The following is a 21,333-nucleotide window of genomic DNA, read 5'->3' as shown; positions in this document are numbered from 1 at the left end:
CAAACACGGGGAGAATGTGCAAACTCCACACAGACAGTCACCCGAGGCCGGATTTGAACCCGGGTCCCTGGCGCTGTGAGGCAACAGTGCTAACCACTATGCCACCGTGCTGCCCTATGGGGTAGGTCTCAACTTGCTCATCAGGCGTAAAATTTGTCCTGGTGGATCGGCCCCGCGTTAGACTAATCGCCCAGAGTTGAAATCAGTGAAAATGAACCATTGATCGGTTTCTATAACGCACGTCATTAACACCAGATTTACGGTCAGGTGGCAAGTTGAAAATCTACCCCACGCCTTTAATTTCATGAATGATGTCTGAATGAGGAATTTGACATGAGCAGGGACGGATTTGTTTAGGGAAGGTCGTGTCTGACAAACTTGATTGAATATTTTGAGGGGGTAACAAGGAGGGTAGATGAGGGTGGTGCATTTGATGTAGTGTATATGGACTTTAGCAAGGCTTTTGATAAGGTTCCACATGGCAGACTGGTCACGATGTTAAACGCCCACGGAATCCAGGGCAAAGTGTCAAGTTGTATTCAAAACTGGCTCGGAGACAGGAAGCAGAGGGTAATGGTTGATGGGTGTTTTTGTGACTGGAAGGCTGTTTCCAGTGGGGTTCCGCAGGGTTCAGTACTAGGTCCCTTGCTTTTTGTGGTATATATCAACGATCTAGACTTGAATATAGGGGGTATGATTAAGAAGTTTGCAGATGATACTAAAATCGGCTGTGTGGTTGATACTGAAGTGTGTAGACTGCAGGAAGATATCAATAAATTGGTCAGGTGGGCAGAACAGTAGCAAATGGAATTCAATCCGGAGAAGTGTGAGGTAATGCATTTGGGGAAGGCTAACAAGGAAAGGGAATACACATTAAATGGTAGGACACTGAGTAGCGCAGAGGAGCAAAGGGACCTTGGAGTGCATGTCCACAGATCCCTGAAGGTAGCAGGCCAGGTAGATAAGGTGGTTAAGAAGGCACACGGAATGCTTGCCTTTATTAGCCGTGGCATAGAATACAAGAGCAGGGGGGTTATGCTTCAACTGTATAAAACACTAGTTAGGCCTCAGCTAGAGCACTGTGTGCAGTTCTGGTCACCACATTACAGGAAAGATGTGATTGCACTAGAGAGGGTACAGAGGAGATTTACAAGGATGTTGCCGGGAGTAGAGAATCTTAGCTGTGAGGAAAGACTGGATAGGCTGGGTCTGTTTCCCTTGGAACAGAGGAGGCTGAGGGGAGACCTTATTGAGGGGTATAAAGTTATGAGGGGCATAGATAAAGTGGATAGAAAGGACCGATTTCCCTTAGCAGAGGGGTCAAAAACCAGGAGGCACAGATTTAAAGTAATTGGGGGAAGGTTTAGAGGGGATTTGAGGGGAAATTTCTTCACCCAGAGGGTTGTGGGGGTCTGGAACTCACTGCCTGAAAGGGTGGTAGAGGCAGGAACCCTAACCACATTTAAAAAGTACTTGGGTGTACACTTGGGATGCTCTAACCTGCAGGGCTACGGACCAAGAGCTGGGAAGTGGGATTAGGCTGGATAGCTCTTTGTCGGCCGGCGCGGACTCCTTACGTGCTGTAACTTTCTATGATTCTAGGTGCCAGAAAATAGGCGGAATCGCATTTTCCAACCGCTGTAAGACACACCCAATATTTGATTCTATTGAAGTAAATGGGATTGAATTTCGGGCGGACCTTATAACAGGCAGCCAATGCAGTATCGCCTGTTTTGCATCTCCGCGGGACTACAATTTCACCCCCCACCCATGTAGAAATTCATTGTGGGCAATAGTGCAAAATGGGCGCTATCGTGTGGGCCGCCTGTTGTACTGTGGAACTCAATGGTGCGCGATATGCTCCACGGATGCTGCCTGAGCTGCTGAGTATTTCCAGCATTTTCTGGTTTTATTTCTGATTCTTGTTCTTAGCCGTGGTCCATGCAAAAAGCATTTTTGGGGAGGGGTCGCAATTTTACAGGAGGGGCACTGAAGATATTGATCAGGAGCAGGGTCCCCAGCTGATTTATATCCCTTCCTAACTTAGGGACACAGAAGCCAATTGTTGTGCCACTGCAACAGTCCCAGCTGGCATCAAGTAACCCAATCTCACCATTGCCAGGAATTTCTCCTTATACTTACCATAGCAGGAGTGCAACGAAGGTTCACCAGACTGGTTCCTGGGTTGGGGGGATTGTCCTATGAGGACAGATTTAGTAGACTAGGCCTATATTCTCTCGAGTTTAGAAGAATGAGGTGTGATCTCATTGAAACATACAAAATTCTTACAGGGCTAAACAGTGTAGATGCAGGGAGGATGTTTCCCTTGGCTGGGGAGTCTAGAACCAGGGGTCACAGTCTCAGAATAAGGGGTCAGCCATTTAGGACTGAGATGAGGAGAAATTTCTTCACTCACAGGGTGGTGAATCTTTGGAACACTCTACCCCAGAGGGCTGTGGAGGCTCAGTCGTTGAGTATATTCAAGACTGAGTGCGATAGATTTTTGAATATTAAGGGAATCAAGGGATATGGGGATAGTGCAGGAAAGTGGAGATGAGGTAGAAGATCAGCCATGATCTCATTGAATGGCGGAGCAGGCTCGAGGGGCCAAATGGCCGACTCCTGCTCCTATTTCTTATGTCCTTATGATATCGGCATATCGGCCGTTTTGCCCCAGACGAATTTCTACTCCACAAGGTCAGAAATAGAACATCCGGAATATTTCATTCCAGTTATTCGCTGATGTGTTTCTCAGTGATACAGAGCTGTGTGAAAATACGAAAAGAGAACTGTGCCTCTACATAAAATAGATGGCATATCTTAGTGTAAGTCTCCTGGTTTAAGCGGAGAGCCGGCATTATTCTGAAAGCAACAAAAGTCAGTCTCTCCGTCACACCAAACTCTAAGTGGAGCAAAAGTGAAACACTGCGGATACTGAAAATCTGAAATAAGAGGAAATGCTGGAAACACTCAGGTCAGGCAGCATCTGTGGAGAGAGAAACAGAGTTAACGTTTCAGGCCTGTGGCCTTTCAAAGAGTACATATTAATAAGTAGAGCGAGTCTGGATATATATAATGCGACATGCTGTGATGCAAGTTATAGCTGGAAATATTTATGCTCAATCTGACCCTTCCAAATAAGATCCACCTTCTAAGTCACTGGGAAACACTAAGGGGGAGAAATTCGGTCTAGCCCCGATTCAGGCGCTAAGGGGGAAAAATTTGGTTGGTTTGCGCCTTCCGTTAGCGCCCTAAAGGGTGGAGATTTACGAGGATGTTGCCTGGGCTGGGGAATTTTAGCTGTGAGGAAAGATTGGATAGGCTGGGGTTGTTTTCTTTGGAACAGAGGAGGCTGAGGGGAGACTTGATTGAGGTGTTTAGAATTATGAGGGGCCTGGATAGAGTGGATAGGAAGGGCCTATTTCCCTCAGCGGAGAGGTCAATAACCAGGGGGCATAGATTTAAAGTAATTGGTCGGAGGTTTAGAGGGGATTTGAGGAGAACTTTTTTCTTCCAGAGGGTGGTGGGGGTCTGGAACTCACTGCCTGAAAGGGTGGGAAAGGCAGAGACCCTCACCATGTTTAAAAAGTACTTGGATATGCACTTGAAGTGCTGTAACCTACAAGGCTATGGACCAAGTGCTGGAAAGTGGGATTAGGGTGGATAGCTCTTTGTCAGTTGGCACGGACACGATGGGCCGAATGGCCTCCTTCTGTGCTGTAACTTTCTATGGTTCTATGATTAAGGGTCCCTGAAAGGGACGAGCTGGCTTGTCTTTACTGAGGTCGCGCACTCTCCCCATAGCCCTGCAATTTTTTCCTTAGATATTTATCCAATTCCCTTTTTGAAAGTTACCATTGAATCTGCTTCCACCGCCCTTTCAGGCAGAGCATTCCAGGTCACAGCAACTCGCTGCGTAAAACAATTTCTTCTAACCTCCCCCCCCCCCGGTTCTTTTGCTGACAATACAATCCTTTACTATGCTTCCACCTAAAATCAGTGTCATATCTTAGTGTAGGTCTTGTGGTTTAAGCGGGGACTTGCGTTATATTAAAACCAGCACAATTCGGTCCCCCAATCACAGTAATTGATGTGGAGAATTGCTGTGGATGCATATTGTGCATTATACTTAACCAGAGACATAACTCGCAGCTTGAAATTTCCAAATCCAATCTGACCCTCACAAATAAGACCCACACTTCTCCGGATTGAATTCCATTTGCCACTTTTCTGTCCACCTGACCAGTCCATTGACCTTTACAAATAAGATCCACCTTCTAAGTTGCTGGGAAACATGATGGGTCCCTGTGAGAGACGAGCTGACTTGTCTTTACTGAGGTCACGCTTGTGTCTGGATGGAAGGCAGCCCTGAGAGCATCGGTTGGGAGATGAGTCAATGCGGCAGATCACAACCTCACAGACGACATAGACTTCCGGGTAATCCTCAAACTTAAACACGTGGATACTGAAGCGTTGTTTCCTCGTGTCATTCGATTGGTAGGTTGTAAATGTCAGATCGTTAGGGCAACTGTAAGAAACCGGGGAAAATACAGTTATATCTAATTTCATAGCAAACAATCCGTACTGTACGGCTGTAGCAGAATGAGCAGTGTAATCTGCAAAAAAAATCAGCAAAGCAGAATTATAAAGGTTTAGTTAGGTGCTAATTCCTTTATTTACTAAACAACAGCAACAGCTTGTATTTATATAGCGCCTTTAATGTAGTAAAACGTCCCAAGGTGCTTCACAGGACTGTTATAAAACAAAATTTGACACCGAGCCACATAAGAAGATATTAGGGCCAATGACCAAAAGCTTGGTCAAAGAGGTAGGTTTTAAGGAGCATCTTAAAGGAGGAAAGAGAGGTAGAGAGGCGGAGAGGTTTAGGGAGGGAATTCCTGGGCAGCTGAAGGCACGGCCACCAATGGGATTAAAATTGGGGAATTTCAAGAGGCCAGAATTAGAGGAGCGCAGAGATCTCGGGGTGTTTTGGGGCTACAGGAGATTACAGAGATAGGGAGGGGCGAGACCATGGAGGGATTTGAAAACAATGATGAGATCTTAAAAATGTTAAAGTGTCAATGACAGTGTTAGGGGTTCAATAATTCGACAGTCTGCAACTTCCTTATTGCCAAGGCTCAGAGAATGTGCTAAAGATTCTTTCTCATCATATATCTCACTATTTATTAATTGAAACGTCAACTTTGACTGAAATATCTGTCCAAACACGTACAGAACAGTCTCCTCAAACCTGGGAGTTTAATATAACGACAAACCACAGGACTCTGGTCGCCAATATCATTTTAGAAATGTTAGGAAACTGAGATACGACAATTATGATTAGTGGAGTCTCATGTACATGTTTTGATTGGTTGCGACTGCATTTTCGGGCAACGGAATATGGTTGGCTCCAAAATCGCCCCAGTAATAAACAGAATCAAAGATTTTCACATCATCATAAAAATGACATGAAGCTAGAATTTCCGCATGCATTCTCCCGGTCCTCCACTGTAATTTCAGCATAACACTGGTGTAAACCTGTTGATTTTACACCGAAGTTACGGCGGACTATTAGCAAAATCCCAAGGTCATTCTACCCCATTGTATTTTAGGCAGTTTTTTAAAAAATATCTTAAATGGCTATAAATATGGGAAAACTTTTTGTGGTTGAATTTCAACAGCGGAAAGGATCGTCCGCTGTAATTTCCCCGTTTCTCCAAGTCTCACGTAATATCTCTTGAGTATATCATTTATTTGTAGTGTAATTGATGGGATTGATTTGATTTAATTTAATTTGAATTAATTAAAGGGTAAGTCATGGCAGTACAGCTCGGCGCAGTGGTATGCTCCTCCTGCACTATGTGGGAAATCAGGGACACTTCCCGTGTCCCTGACGACCATGTGTGCAGGAAGTGTATCCAGCTGCAGCTACTGGCAGACTGCAATGCAGCGCTGGAGCTGCAAATGGATACATACTGGAGCATTCGCAATGCTGAGGACGTCATGGATATCACGTTTAATGAGTTGGTCACACCACAGGTAAAGGATGCACAGGCAGGAAGAGAATGGGTGACCACCAGGCAGAGTAGTAGGTGCAGGCAGGTAGTGCAGGGGTCCCCTGTGGCCATCCCCCCCTCAAACAGATATACCGCTTTGGATATTATTGAGGGAGATGGCTTATCCGGGGAAGACAGTAGCAGCTAACTTCCTGACACCATGGGTGGTTCTGCTGCACAGGAAGGGAGGAAAAAGAATGGGAGAGCTATAGTAATAGAGGATTCTATTGTAAGGGGAATAGATAGGCGTTTCTGTGGCTGCAAACGAGACTCCAGGATGGTATGTTGCCTCCCTGGTGCAAGGGTCAAGAATGTCTCAGAGCAGCTGCAGAGCATTTTGGAAGGGGAGGGTGAACAGCCAGTTGTCATGGTGCATATAGGTACCAACGATATAGGTAAAAACTGGGATGAGGTCCTAAGAGCTGAATATAGGGAGTTAGGAGGTAAATTAACAAATAGGACCTCAAAGGTAGTAATCTCAGGATTACTACCAGTGCCGCGTGCTAGTCAGAGTAGAAATAGAAGGATATTTCAGATGAATACGTGGCTAGAGGAATGGTGCAAGGGGGAGGGATTCAATTCCTGGGACATTGGAACCGGTTCTGGGGGAGGTGGGACCAGTACAAGCTGGACAGTTTGCACCTGGGCAGGACTGGGACCAATGTCCTAGGGGGAGTGTTTGCTAGTGCTGTGGGGGAGGGTTTAAACTAAAATGGCAGGGAGTTGGGAACCTGTGCAGGGAGACAGAGGAAAGGGAAACAAGGATAGAAGCAAAAGACAGGAAGGAGAAAAGCAAAGGTGGCAGTCAGAGAAATCAAGGGTTTAAATCAAACATGGCCACAGTAAATAATAATTCTAAAAGGTCTAAGAGTGTTAAAAAAACAAGCCTGAAGGCTTTGTATCTTAATGCGAGGAGCATTTGTAATAAGGTGGATGAATTAGCTGCGCAAATAGATGTTAACGGATATATGATTGGGATTACGGAAAAATGGCTCCAGGGTGACCAAGGCTGGGAACTCAACATCATGGGGTATTTAATATTCAGGAAAGACAGGCAAAAAGGAACAGGAGGTGGGGTAGCATTGCTGGTTAAAGAGATTAACACAATTGTAAGGAAGGATATTAGCTCTGATGATGTGGAATCTGTATGGGTAGAGCTGAGAAATACCATGGGGCAGAAAACGTTAGTGGGAGTTGCAGAGGTTGGGGATGGCATTAAATGGGAAATTAGAGATGCGTGCAATAAGGGCACAGCAGTTATCATGGGTGACTTTAATCTATATATAGATTGGGCTAACCAAATTAGTAACAATACTGTGGAAGAGGAATTCCTGGAGTGTATACGGGATGTTTTCCTGGACCAATATGTCAAGGAACCAACTAGAGATCAGGCCATCATAGACTGGGTATTATGTAATGAGAAAGGAATAATTAGCAATCTTGTTGTGCGAGACCCCTTGGGGCGGACGATCATAATATGATAGAATTCTTCATTAAGATGGAAAGTGAAGTAGTTGACTCAGAGACTAGGGTCCTGAATTTAAATAAAGGAAACTACGATGGTATGAGGCGCGAGTTGGGTAGGATTGATTGGGGAATGTTACTCAAAGGGTTGACGGTGGATAGGCAATGGCAAACATTTAAAGATCGCATGGATGAACTACAGAATTTGTTCATCCCTGTTTGGCATTAAAAAAAAGGTGACTCAACCGTGGCTAACAAGGGAAATTAGGGATATCATAAGATCCAAGGAGGGGACATATAAATTGGCAAGAAAAAGCAGTAAACCTGAGGATTGGGAGCAGTTTAGAATTCAGGTAAGGAGGACAAAGGGATTAATTAAGAGGGGGGAAATAGAGTACGAGAGTAAGCATGCAGGGAACATAAAAACTGACTGTAAAAGCTTCTATAGATATGTGAAGAGAAAAAGATTGGTGAAGTCAAGCGTAGGTCCCTTGCAGTCAGAATCAGGGGAATTTATAATGGGGAACAAAGAAATGGCAGAACAATTAAATACATACTTTGGTTCTGTCTTCACAAAGGAGGACACAAATAACCTCCCAGAGATGTCGGGGAACATAGGGTCTAATGAAAGGGAGGAACTGAATGGAATCAGTATTTGTAGGGAAATGGTGTTAGGGAAATTGACGGGATTGAAGGCCGATAAATCCCCAGGGCCTGATAATCTACATCCTAGGCCTTTCCACCATCTACAAGGCACAAGTCAGGAGTGTGATGGAATACTCTCCACTTGCCTGGATGAGTGCAGCTCCAACAACACTCAAGAAGCTCGACACCATTCAGGATAAAGCAGCCCGCTTGATTGGCACTCCATCCACCACCTTCAACATTCACTCCCTCCACCACCGCTGCACTGTGGCTGCAGTGTGTACCATCTACAAGATGCACTGCAGCAACTCGCCAAAGCTCCTTCAACAGCACCTTCCAAACCCGCGACCTCTACCACTTAGAAGGACAAGGGCAGCAGACGCATGGGAACATCACCACCTACAAGTTCCCCTCCAAGCCACACACCATCCTGACTTGGACCTGTATCGCCGTTCCTTCACTGTCACTGGGCCAAAATCTTGGAACTCCCTTCCTAACAGCATTGTGGGTGTACCTACACCATATGGACTGCAGCGGTTCAAGGCGGCGGCTCACCACCATCTTCTCAAGGGCAATTAGGGATGGGCACTAAATGCAGGCCTAGCCAGCCAGCGACGCCCACATCCCATCAATGAATAAAAAAAAACTTAAGGAAGTGGCCCTAGAAATAGTAGATGCATTGCTGGTCATCTTCCAAAATTCTATAGACTCTGGAACAGTTCCCATTGATTGGAGGGTAGCTAATGTTACCCCACTTTTCAAAAAAGGTGGTAGAGAAAAAACGGGGAATTATAGACCGGTAAGCCTGGCATCGGTAGTGGGGAAAATGCTAGAGTCCATTATAAAAGATGTAATAGCAGAGCACTTGGAAAACAGTGACAGGATCGGACAAAGTCAACATGGATTTACAAAAGATAAATCGTGCTCGACTAATCTACTGGAATGTTTTGAGGATGTAACTGGTAAAATAGATAAGAGAGAACCAGTGGATGTGGTGTATTTGGACTTTCAAAAGGCTTTCGATAAGGTCCCGCATAAGAGATTAGCGTGTAAAGTTAAGGCACATGGGATTGGGGGCAAGGTACTGACTTGGATAGAGAACTGGTTGGCAGACAGGAAGCAAAGAGTTGAAATAAACGGGTCTTTTTCCGAGTGGCAGGCAGTGACTAATGGGGTACCGCAGGGATCGGTCCTAGGACCCCAGCTATCACAATGTATATTAATGATCTAGACGAGGCAACTAGATGTAATATCTCCAAGTTTGCAGATGACACAAAACTGGGTGGGTGTGTGTGCTGTGAGGAGGATGCTGAGAAACTCCAGTATGATTTAGACAGGTTGGGTGATTGGGCAGATGCATGGCAGATGCCGTATACTGTGGATAAATGCGAGGTTATCCACTTTGGTGGCAAAAACAGGAAGACAGATTATTATCTGAACGGCAATAGATTGGGAGAAGGGGAAGTGCAACGAGACCTGGGTGTCCTTGTGCACCAGTCGCTGAAGGTAAGCATGCAGGTGCAGCAGGCGGTTAAGAAGGCAAATGGCATGTTGGCCTTCGTAGCGAGAGGGTTCGAGTACAGGAACAAGGATATCTTGCTGCAGTTGTACAGGGCCTTGGTGAGACCACATCTGGAGTATTGTGTGCAGTTTTGGTCGCCTTATCTGAGGAAGGATGTTCTTGCCATGGAGGGAGTGCAGCGAAGATTCACCAGACTGATACCTGGGATGGCAGGAATGACGTATGAGGAGAGATTGGGTCGATTGGGCTTATACTCGCTGGAGTTTAGAAGAATGAGAGGGATCTTATAAAATTCTAACAGGACTAGACAAACTAAATGCAGGAGGGATGTTCCCGATGGCCGGGGAGTCCAGAACCAGGGGTCACAGTCTAAGGATAAGGGGTAAGCCATTTAAGACAAAGATGAGGAGGAATTTCTTCACCCAGAGAGTGGTGAACCTGTGGAATTCTCTACCACAGAAGGCAGTTGAGGGCAATTCATTTAATCTATTCAAGAAGGCTTTAGATATATTTCTTAAGGTTAAAGGGATCATGGGATATGGGGAGAAACCAGGGACAGGGTACTGAGTTTGGATGATCAGCCATGACCTCATTTGAATGGCGGAGTAGGCTTGAGGGGCCCAATGGCCTACTCCTGCTCCTATCTTCTATGTTTCTATGTATCTCCCTGGTTTACACGGGTTTTCCTTCCAGGTTACAGCAGAGCAGCGGGAGAAATCTGCCATAGCGGGAGTGCAACAAAGGTTCACCAGACTGGTTCCTGGGATGGGGGACTGTCATATGAGGAGAGATTGAGTAGACTAGGCCTATATTCTCTAGAGTTTAGAAGAATGAGAAGTGATCTCATTGAAACACATAAAATTCTTACAGGGCTTGACTGGGTAGGTGCAGGGAGGATGTTTCCCCTGGCCGGGGAGTCTAGAACCAGGGGTCACAGTCTCAGAATAAGGGGTCGGCCATTTAGGACTGAGAGGAGGCGAAATTTCTTCACTCAGAGGGTGGTGAATCTTTGGAATTCTCTACCCCAGAGGGCTCTACCCCAAGTCACTGAATATATTTAAGAAGCAGTTCGATAGATTTTTGGACACAAGAGGCATCAAGGGGTATGGGGAGAGAGGGGGAATATGGTATTGAGATAGAGGATCAGTCATGATCATATTGAATGGTGGAGCAGGCTCGAAGGGCCGAATGGCCTACTCCTGCTCCTGTTTTCTATGTTTCTATGTAAGGGAATCAAGGGATATGGGGATAGTGCAGGAAAGTGGAGATGAGGTTGAAGATCAGCCATGATCTGATTGAAAGACAGAGCAGGCTCGAGGGGCCGAATGGCCGACTCCTGCTCCTATTTCTTATGTTCTAACTCCAGAACAAGGTAACAAACTTTCCTTACAGGGCGGGAAATGCCCACCACTACATTGAAATAGCTGCGGCGATTTACCCGTTCCGAATGATGCTGTACGTCACTCTGTGCGAATTCAGGGAGGGTGCAGACACACAGCTCTCTGTGAATATTTCCACTCCGCTGTCAGCGGCCTCCGCCTCCATCTGAATGTACAGCGTCCCGTTCAGATCGGGTTTGTAAGGGGACTCCAACATCGGGTCATCGAAGGCTGCCGAGCGATAAAATGTAAAGGATACGTTATAGTGTCCCAGCTGAGCCACGTGATCAGTCTGGGGCACGAACGCCATGCTGACGGTCTGGGTCGTCGATAAGTCGCACTTTAATTCGACCTCAAGACGGTGAATCGGGGTTTGCGGGACCGTCCCGTAAACCGTATTTACATAACCCGTCTCTCCAGTTTCATTCTGTAACAAAATCGGATTAATGAAAAACTTAGGTCCTTGTGATAAATAGAATAAATGCATGTTCAAAAAGACCTTACGGTTCAGTTAAACAGGTTAAATTGACATTGCATTAGAAGCAAAATATACTTCCATGTGAATGTTCCTTTACTGCAAGGGGGCTGGAGTATAAAAACAGGGAAGTCCTGCTACAACTGTACAGAGTATTGGTGAGACCACCCCTTGAGTACTGCGTACAGTTCTGGTTTCCTTATTTAAGGAAGGATATACTTGCATTGGAGGCAGTTCAGAGATGATTCACTAGGTTAATTCCAGAGATGAGGGGTTGACTTATGAAGAAAGGTTGAGCAGGTTGGGCCTATACTCATTGGAATTTAGAAAAATGAGAGCTGATGTTATTGAAACATATAAGATATTGAGGGGGCTCGACAGGGTAGACGCAGAGAGGATGTTTCCCCTCGTGGGGAAATCTAGAACTCAGGGGCACAGTTTCAGAATAAAGGGTCGCCCTTTTAGAAATGAGATGAGGAGGAATTTCTTCTCTCAGAGGGTCAAAAATCTGTGGAATTCTTTGCCCCAGAGAGCCGTGGAGGCTGGGTCATTGAATACATTTAAGGTGGAGAGAGACAGATTTTTGCAAGATAAGGGAGTGAAGGGTTATGGGGAGCGGGCAGGGAAGTGTCTTTGAGCCCAAGATCAGCCATGATCTTACTGAATGGTAGAGCAGGCTCGAGGAGCCAAGTGGCCTATTCCTGCTCCTATTTCTTATGTTCTTATGTTCTTAAACATACTGTACTTAGAATCAGTAAGTTTACTGATAGTGCCCAATATAAGTTACATAGGAACAGGAGTAGGACATTCAGTCCCTTGAGCCTGTTCCGCCCTTAATGAGACATGGCTGATCTGTGACCTAACTCCATATAACCGCCTTTGCCCCATATCCCTTAATACCTTTGGTTAACAAAAACCTATCATAGAGTCATGGGGCTGGACTTTCATTGAGGAGTCGGGTAGGAGGCGGGACTTCAGCTTTCGGGGTTGTAGTCCCGCCTCCATCGAGTTCTAGCCAACCCACACGATTTTGACTTGATTGACCTTGTTGAGCCCACCCAGCGGGCTCAGCAGGCCAATTAAGGGCCACCCAGCAACAGGTGACGTCACAGATTGATATTTCCATCTGTCAAGACCTTTTGACAGATGAAATATCAGCGTTTCACAGCTGTCTGAAGCTGTCAAACACTGACAATCTGTACTCTAAGTTAATTCCTTCCTGTCAGGATGATTTAGAGATCTCCCCGGAAAAGAAAGCTGACTGCTGCAATTTTTGACAGATCGTGGCCATTCTGCTTTCTGTGCGGGTGAGATGAGGGACTCCCGAGACCTGAGGGAAGGAAGGCTGTAAAGGTGTGTAAAAGTAAGTAAAACTTCTTTAAACACTTTAAACACACCAAACACACTTCATGCACCCATCTCTCACCTGAACACCGGACATCTCGACCCCTGCAAGCCCTTCATCCCGACAGCCCGCCTTGCTAACTTGGCGTGGTTTGGAGCCATCGGGAATCCCACATTTCAACAATGAAAATAGGGAGTAGGCTAAAAACTGCCTGTTAACTACCTGTTAACAGGCAGTTAATTGGCACTAATCCCCTTCCCGCCTCGGGGAGGCGGGTCCCAGTGCAGGTCGGGTACCCGCCTCCTTTGAAACTGGCATGGAGGCGGGTTGGGGGCCGGATGGGTTCGTGCCCCCCGATTTCGGGATTTCAACCCCCCACACGCCTCCACGGCCTAATGAAAATCCTGCCCATAGAGTCACAATGGCACAGAAGGAGGACTTTCAGCCCAACGAGTCCGTGCCATGTCTCTGTAGAGCAATCCAGTCAGTTCCATTCCCCGCTCTATCCCCGTAGCCCTGCAAGTTTATTTCCCTCAAGTGCCTATCCAGTCTCCCCTTGAAAACATTGAGTGTCTCCGCTTCCACCACTTCCATCAGCAGTGAATTCCAGGTCATCACCACTCGCTGTGTAAAAAAGATTTCCTCACAACTCCCCTGTATCTCTTGCCCAAAACCTTAAATCTGTGTCCCCTAGAAATTGCACAGCCTAGATTGTACTTGTTTGGCGTTTCATGGTCATAGAATCATAGAATCGTAGAACCATAGAAATTTATGGCACAGAAGGAGGCCATTCGGCCCATCGTGTCTGTGCTGGTCGAAAAAGAGCTATCCAGCCTAATCCCACTTTCCAGCATTTGGTCCGTAGCCTTGTAGATTACGGCACTTCAAGTACATATCCAAGTACTTTTTAAATGTGATGAGGGTCTCTGCCTCTCCCACCCTTTCAGGCAGTGAGTTCCAGACCCCCACCAACCTCTGGGTGAAAAAAACTTCTCCTCAAATCCCCTCTAAACCTCCGACCAATTACTTTAAATCTATGCCCCCTGGTTATTGACCCCTCTGCTAAGGGAAATAGGTTCTTCCTATCCACTCTATCTAGGCCCCTCATAATTTTATACACCTCAATTAGGTCTCCCCTCAGCCTCCTCTGTTCCAAAGAAAACAGACCCAGCCTATCCAATCTTTCCGCATAGCTAAAATTCCCCAGCCCAGGCAACATCCTCATGAATCTCCTCTGTACCCTCTCTAGTGCAATCACATCTTTCCTGTAATGTGGTGACCAGAACTGCATGCAGTACTCTAGCTGTGGCCTAACTAGTGTTTTATACAGTTGAAGCATAACCCCCCTGCTCTTGTGTTCTAAGCCATGGCTAATAAAGGCAAGCATTCTGCATGCCTTCTTAACCACCTTATCTACCTGGCCTGCTACCTTCAGAGATCTGTGGACATGCACTCCAAGGTCCCTCTGTTCCTCTACATTACTCAATATCCTACCATTTATAGTGTACTAGCTGAAGTGCCCGGCGGTGCCGAGGCTTTTTCGAGGGCATGTTACTGTTGAAAGAGAGACAGAGAGGGCGACTGGGGGGGGGGGGGGGGAAGAGAGAGAGAGAGAGAGAGAGAGAGAGAGAGCGTGACTGGGGGGGGGGGAAAGAGAGAGCGCGACTGGGGGGTAGAGAGAGCGCGACGGGGGGGGAAGAGAGAGAGAGAGACTGGGGGGAAGGGGAAGGGAGGGCGGGGGGGAGGGGAAGGGAGGGCGGGGGGGAGGGGAAGGGGAGGGGAAGGGAGGGCGGGGGGGAAGGGAGGGCGGGGGGGGAAGGGGAGGAGAGGAGGGGGGGAAGGGGGGGTGTGGGGGGGAAGGGGGTGTGGAAGGAGGGTGGCCCTGCAGCTCTGTAGCTAAAGCTGTTGCTATAGCGACAGACCTTGCACAGCTACACAGTCGATTGTCTGTCAGAGACACAGATTTGGAGCACAGAAGCCCCACCCACTCTATGTTCCTGTACTAAGATGGCCGCGCATGCACTCTGTTACACACTGAATCAAAATGGCGTCGCACTGAAACTTTTTGCCCTCCTTGACAAACATGGCTGCCGTTAACCAGGGGCTGTCTGCAGAAGAAATTTCCTCAGCTGCAAACACAGGATCTTCAGATTATTATTTGGGGCTTTCAACCTTACCCCAGTTGCTTATGAAGCCTCCCCACCTACTGACCCCGGGAATGGAGCTGAGGCAGCACACCCTCTGCCCTCTGCCAGTGTTTGTCTCTGTCTAGGCCGGGAGCCTGGGTCTAGAGTTGCACTGCTGGCAGTTGGAGAAACCTAGGCCCCGGGCCTGGAAAAACGGTGAAAGGTAGGAGAATTATAGAGGTTAGACAAAAGATTTACAAATTAATTAACTTTCTTAAAAAACAATGTGTGTTTTAAAAGCAACTTTTTTTTTGCTGGAAATGTATATTTGAAAAGAAAGACGCAGAAAGCAGGAAAAAGAATGGAAGCAAGATGGCGGCTACTCACCTCGGTTCAGAACGATAAGGCCCGCCCACACACGCACCGATTGGCCCGGCGGCACACGCCAGCAACCCGCCGTACGATTGGTCGAGCTCGAGGTCACTCTGTCGCTAATGAGCGGATAATGAGATGCTAATGAGCAGAATGTTGAAGGTTTTTGGGATACCGCGGGTGCGATTTTAGCCCGGCCGAAACGTAAATACGCTTAAAACCGTCTCGGAATCGTAAGCTTTCTTTGGAGGCAACGCGCGCATAGGTACGCCCTGTAACTTTGGAGCGCATAGCCCGCCAGACACACACGCGATGACAGACAGACAGAAGGACAGAAGTACCGATTTATATATATAGACTAGCTGGAGTGCCCGGCGGTGCCGAGGCTTTTTTGAGGGCATGTTGTTGTTGGAAGCGAGCGGGCGCGGCTGTGGGGGAAGAGAGCGAGCGAGCGCGGCTGTGGGGGAAGAGAGCGAGCGAGCGCGGCTGTGGGGGAAGAGAGTGAGCGAGCGCGGCTGGGGGGGGGAAGAGAGCGAGCGAGCGCGGCTGGGGGGGGAAGAGAGCGAGCGAGCGCGGCTGGGGGGGAAGAGAGCGAGCGCGGCTGGGGGGGGAAGAGAGCGAGCGCGGCTGGGGGGGGAAGAGAGCGAGCGCGGCTGGGGGGGGAAGAGAGCGAGCGCGGCTGGGGGGGAAGAGAGCGAGCGCGGCTGGGGGGGAAGAGAGCGAGCGCGGCTGGGGGGGGAAGAGAGCGAGCGCGGCTGGGGGGGGAAGAGAGCGAGCGCGGCTGGGGGGGAAGAGAGCGAGCGCGGCTGGGGGGGAAGAGAGCGAGCGCGGCTGGGGGGGGAAGAGAGCGAGCGCGGCTGGGGGGGGAAGAGAGCGAGCGCGGCTGGGGGGGAAGAGAGCGAGCGCGGCTGGGGGGGGAAGAGAGCGAGCGCGGCTGGGGGGGGAAGAGAGCGAGCGCGGCTGGGGGGGGAAGAGAGCGAGCGCGGCTGGGGGGGGAAGAGAGCGAGCGCGGCTGGGGGGGGAAGAGAGCGAGCGCGGCTGGGGGGGGAAGAGAGCGAGCGCGGCTGGGGGGGGAAGAGAGCGAGCGCGGCTGGGGGGGGAAGAGAGCGAGCGCGGCTGGGGGGGAAGAGAGCGAGCGCGGCTGGGGGGGGAAGAGAGCGAGCGCGGCTGGGGGGGAAGAGAGCGAGCGCGGCTGGGGGGGGAAGAGAGCGAGCGCGGCTGGGGGGGGAAGAGAGCGAGCGCGGCTGGGGGGGGAAGAGAGCAAGCGCGGCTGGGGGGTGAAGAGAGCGAGCGCGGCTGGGGGGGAAGAGAGCGAGCGTGGCTGGGGGGGGAAGAGAGCGAGCGCGGCTGGGGGGGGAAGAGAGCGCGACTGGGGGGGAAGAGAGAGCGCGACTGGGGGGGAAGAGAGAGCGCGACTGGGGGGGGAAGAGAGAGCGCGACTGGGGGGGAAGAGAGAGCGCGACTGGGGGGGAAGAGAGAGCGCGACTGGGGGGGAAGAGAGAGCGCGACTGGGGGGGAAGAGAGAGCGCGACTGGGGGGGAAGAGAGAGCGCGACTGGGGGGGGGGAAGAGAGAGCGCGACTGGGGGGGAAGAGAGAGCGCGACTGGGGGGAAGAGAGAGCGCGACTGGGGGGGAAGAGAGAGCGCGACTGGGGGGGAAGAGAGAGCGCGACTGGGGGGGAAGAGAGAGCGCGACTGGGGGGGAAGAGAGAGCGCGACTGGGGGGGAAGAGAGAGCGCGACTGGGGGGGAAGAGAGAGCGCGACTGGGGGGGAAGAGAGAGCGCGACTGGGGGGGAAGAGAGAGCGCGACTGGGGGGGAAGAGAGAGCGCGACTGGGGGGGAAGAGAGAGCGCGACTGGGGGGGAAGAGAGAGCGCGACTGGGGGGGAAGAGAGAGCGCGACTGGGGGGGAAGAGAGAGCGCGACTGGGGGGGAAGAGAGAGCGCGACTGGGGGGGAAGAGAGAGCGCGACTGGGGGGGAAGAGAGAGCGCGACTGGGGGGGAAGAGAGAGCGCGACTGGGGGGGAAGAGAGAGCGCGACTGGGGGGGAAGAGAGAGCGCGACTGGGGGGGAAGAGAGAGCGCGACTGGGGGGGAAGAGAGAGCGCGACTGGGGGGGAAGAGAGAGCGCGACTGGGGGGGAAGAGAGAGCGCGACTGGGGGGGAAGAGAGAGCGCGACTGGGGGGGAAGAGAGAGCGCGACTGGGGGGGAAGAGAGAGCGCGACTGGGGGGGAAGAGAGAGAGCGCGACTGGGGGGGAAGAGAGAGCGCGACTGGGGGGGAAGAGAGAGCGCGACTGGGGGGGAAGAGAGAGCGCGACTGGGGGGGAAGAGAGAGCGCGACTGGGGGGGAAGAGAGAGCGCGACTGGGGGGGAAGAGAGAGCGCGACTGGGGGGGAAGAGAGAGCGCGACTGGGGGGGAAGAGAGAGCGCGACTGGGGGGGAAGAGAGAGCGCGACTGGGGGGGAAGAGAGAGCGCGACTGGGGGGGAAGAGAGAGCGCGACTGGGGGGGAAGAGAGAGCGCGACTGGGGGGGAAGAGAGAGCGCGACTGGGGGGGAAGAGAGAGCGCGACTGGGGGGGAAGAGAGAGCGCGACTGGGGGGGAAGAGAGAGCGCGACTGGGGGGGAAGAGAGAGCGCGACTGGGGGGGAAGAGAGAGCGCGACTGGGGGGGAAGAGAGAGCGCGACTGGGGGGGAAGAGAGAGCGCGACTGGGGGGGAAGAGAGAGCGCGACTGGGGGGGAAGAGAGAGCGCGACTGGGGGGGAAGAGAGAGCGCGACTGGGGGGGAAGAGAGAGCGCGACTGGGGGGGAAGAGAGAGCGCGACTGGGGGGGAAGAGAGAGCGCGACTGGGGGGGAAGAGAGAGCGCGACTGGGGGGGAAGAGAGAGCGCGACTGGGGGGGAAGAGAGAGCGCGACTGGGGGGGAAGAGAGAGCGCGACTGGGGGGGAAGAGAGAGCGCGACTGGGGGGGAAGAGAGAGCGCGACTGGGGGGGAAGAGAGAGCGCGACTGGGGGGGAAGAGAGAGCGCGACTGGGGGGGAAGAGAGAGCGCGACTGGGGGGGAAGAGAGAGCGCGACTGGGGGGGAAGAGAGAGCGCGACTGGGGGGGAAGAGAGAGCGCGACTGGGGGGGAAGAGAGAGCGCGACTGGGGGGGAAGAGAGAGCGCGACTGGGGGGGAAGAGAGAGCGCGACTGGGGGGGAAGAGAGAGCGCGACTGGGGGGGAAGAGAGAGCGCGACTGGGGGGGAAGAGAGAGCGCGACTGGGGGGGAAGAGAGAGCGCGACTGGGGGGGAAGAGAGAGCGCGACTGGGGGGGAAGAGAGAGCGCGACTGGGGGGGAAGAGAGAGCGCGACTGGGGGGGAAGAGAGAGCGCGACTGGGGGGGAAGAGAGAGCGCGACTGGGGGGGAAGAGAGAGCGCGACTGGGGGGGAAGAGAGAGCGCGACTGGGGGGGAAGAGAGAGCGCGACTGGGGGGGAAGAGAGAGCGCGACTGGGGGGGAAGAGAGAGCGCGACTGGGGGGGAAGAGAGAGCGCGACTGGGGGGGAAGAGAGAGCGCGACTGGGGGGGAAGAGAGAGCGCGACTGGGGGGGAAGAGAGAGCGCGACTGGGGGGGAAGAGAGAGCGCGACTGGGGGGGAAGAGAGAGCGCGACTGGGGGGGAAGAGAGAGCGCGACTGGGGGGGAAGAGAGAGCGCGACTGGGGGGGAAGAGAGAGCGCGACTGGGGGGGAAGAGAGAGCGCGACTGGGGGGGAAGAGAGAGCGCGACTGGGGGGGAAGAGAGAGCGCGACTGGGGGGGAAGAGAGAGCGCGACTGGGGGGGAAGAGAGAGCGCGACTGGGGGGGAAGAGAGAGCGCGACTGGGGGGGAAGAGAGAGCGCGACTGGGGGGGAAGAGAGAGCGCGACTGGGGGGGAAGAGAGAGCGCGACTGGGGGGAAGAGAGAGCGCGACTGGGGGGGAAGAGAGAGCGCGACTGGGGGGGAAGAGAGAGCGCGACTGGGGGGGAAGAGAGAGCGCGACTGGGGGGGAAGAGAGAGCGCGACTGGGGGGGAAGAGAGAGCGCGACTGGGGGGGAAGAGAGAGCGCGACTGGGGGGAAGAGAGAGCGCGACTGGGGGGAAGAGAGAGCGCGACTGGGGGGGAAGAGAGAGCGCGACTGGGGGGGAAGAGAGAGCGCGACTGGGGGGGAAGAGAGAGCGCGACTGGGGGGGAAGAGAGAGCGCGACTGGGGGGGAAGAGAGAGCGCGACTGGGGGGGAAGAGAGAGCGCGACTGGGGGGAAGAGAGAGCGCGACTGGGGGGGAAGAGAGAGCGCGACTGGGGGGGAAGAGAGAGCGCGACTGGGGGGGAAGAGAGAGCGCGACTGGGGGGAAGAGAGAGCGCGACTGGGGGGGAAGAGAGAGCGCGACTGGGGGGGAAGAGAGAGCGCGACTGGGGGGGAAGAGAGAGCGCGACTGGGGGGGGAAGAGAGAGCGCGACTGGGGGGGAAGAGAGAGCGCGACTGGGGGGGAAGAGAGAGCGCGACTGGGGGGGAAGAGAGAGCGCGACTGGGGGGGAAGAGAGAGCGCGACTGGGGGGGAAGAGAGAGCGCGACTGGGGGGGGAAGAGAGAGCGCGACTGGGGGGGGAAGAGAGAGCGCGACTGGGGGGGAAGAGAGAGCGCGACTGGGGGGGAAGAGAGAGCGCGACTGGGGGGGAAGAGAGAGCGCGACTGGGGGGGAAGAGAGAGCGCGACTGGGGGGGAAGAGAGAGCGCGACTGGGGGGGAAGAGAGAGCGCGACTGGGGGGGAAGAGAGAGCGCGACTGGGGGGGAAGAGAGAGCGCGACTGGGGGGGAAGAGAGAGCGCGACTGGGGGGAAGAGAGAGCGCGACTGGGGGGGAAGAGAGAGCGCGACTGGGGGGGAAGAGAGAGCGCGACTGGGGGGGAAGAGAGAGCGCGACTGGGGGGGAAGAGAGAGCGCGACTGGGGGGGAAGAGAGAGCGCGACTGGGGGGGAAGAGAGAGCGCGACTGGGGGGGAAGAGAGAGCGCGACTGGGGGGGAAGAGAGAGCGCGACTGGGGGGAAGAGAGAGCGCGACTGGGGGGGAAGAGAGAGCGCGACTGGGGGGGAAGAGAGAGCGCGACTGGGGGGGAAGAGAGAGCGCGACTGGGGGGGAAGAGAGAGCGCGACTGGGGGGGAAGAGAGAGCGCGACTGGGGGGGAAGAGAGAGCGCGACTGGGGGGGAAGAGAGAGCGCGACTGGGGGGGAAGAGAGAGCGCGACTGGGGGGGAAGAGAGAGCGCGACTGGGGGGGAAGAGAGAGCGCGACTGGGGGGGAAGAGAGAGCGCGACTGGGGGGGAAGAGAGAGCGCGACTGGGGGGGAAGAGAGAGCGCGACTGGGGGGGAAGAGAGAGCGCGACTGGGGGGGAAGAGAGAGCGCGACTGGGGGGGAAGAGAGAGCGCGACTGGGGGGGAAGAGAGAGCGCGACTGGGGGGGAAGAGAGAGCGCGACTGGGGGGGAAGAGAGAGCGCGACTGGGGGGGAAGAGAGAGCGCGACTGGGGGGGAAGAGAGAGCGCGACTGGGGGGGAAGAGAGAGCGCGACTGGGGGGGAAGAGAGAGCGCGACTGGGGGGGAAGAGAGAGCGCGACTGGGGGGGAAGAGAGAGCGCGACTGGGGGGGAAGAGAGAGCGCGACTGGGGGGGAAGAGAGCGCGCGACTGGGGGGGAAGAGAGCGCGCGACTGGGGGGGGAAGAGAGAGCGCGACTGGGGGGGGAAGAGAGAGCGCGACTGGGGGGGGAAGAGAGCGCGCGACTGGGGGGGGAAGAGAGCGCGCGACTGGGGGGGAAGAGAGCGCGCGACTGGGGGGGAAGAGAGCGCGCGACTGGGGGGGAAGAGAGCGCGCGACTGGGGGGGAAGAGAGCGCGCGACTTGGGGGGGGGAAGAGAGAGCGCGACAGGGGTGGAAGGTGGCC

At 53.1% G+C, this 21,333-nt stretch overlaps 1 protein-coding gene across 1 annotated transcript in view; it reads right to left on the bottom strand.

Annotated features, from left to right (window-relative positions):
- Positions 1-3,977: 3,977 nt before the first annotated feature.
- The window catches only part of LOC147095692 (uncharacterized), a 44,853-nt gene continuing 27,497 nt past the window's right edge, over positions 3,978-21,333 (bottom strand). The window contains exons 5-6 of the mRNA XM_085973692.1: positions 11,126-11,493; positions 3,978-4,528 (exon numbers count right to left, since the gene is read on the bottom strand). Coding sequence (XP_085829818.1) covers positions 4,258-4,528; positions 11,126-11,493 — 639 coding nt within the window. The 3' untranslated portion in view covers positions 3,978-4,257. The remainder of the gene's footprint in view (positions 4,529-11,125; positions 11,494-21,333) is intronic.

Source organism: Somniosus microcephalus, unplaced genomic scaffold (genome assembly GCF_052327205.1).
Source record: "Somniosus microcephalus isolate GS21.2 unplaced genomic scaffold, FLI_Smic_1.0 unresolved_chr1, whole genome shotgun sequence".
NCBI lineage: Eukaryota > Metazoa > Chordata > Chondrichthyes > Squaliformes > Somniosidae > Somniosus > Somniosus microcephalus.
Note: the sequence above shows the minus strand (reverse complement) of the source record. Positions and strands in the feature narration are given on the sequence as shown.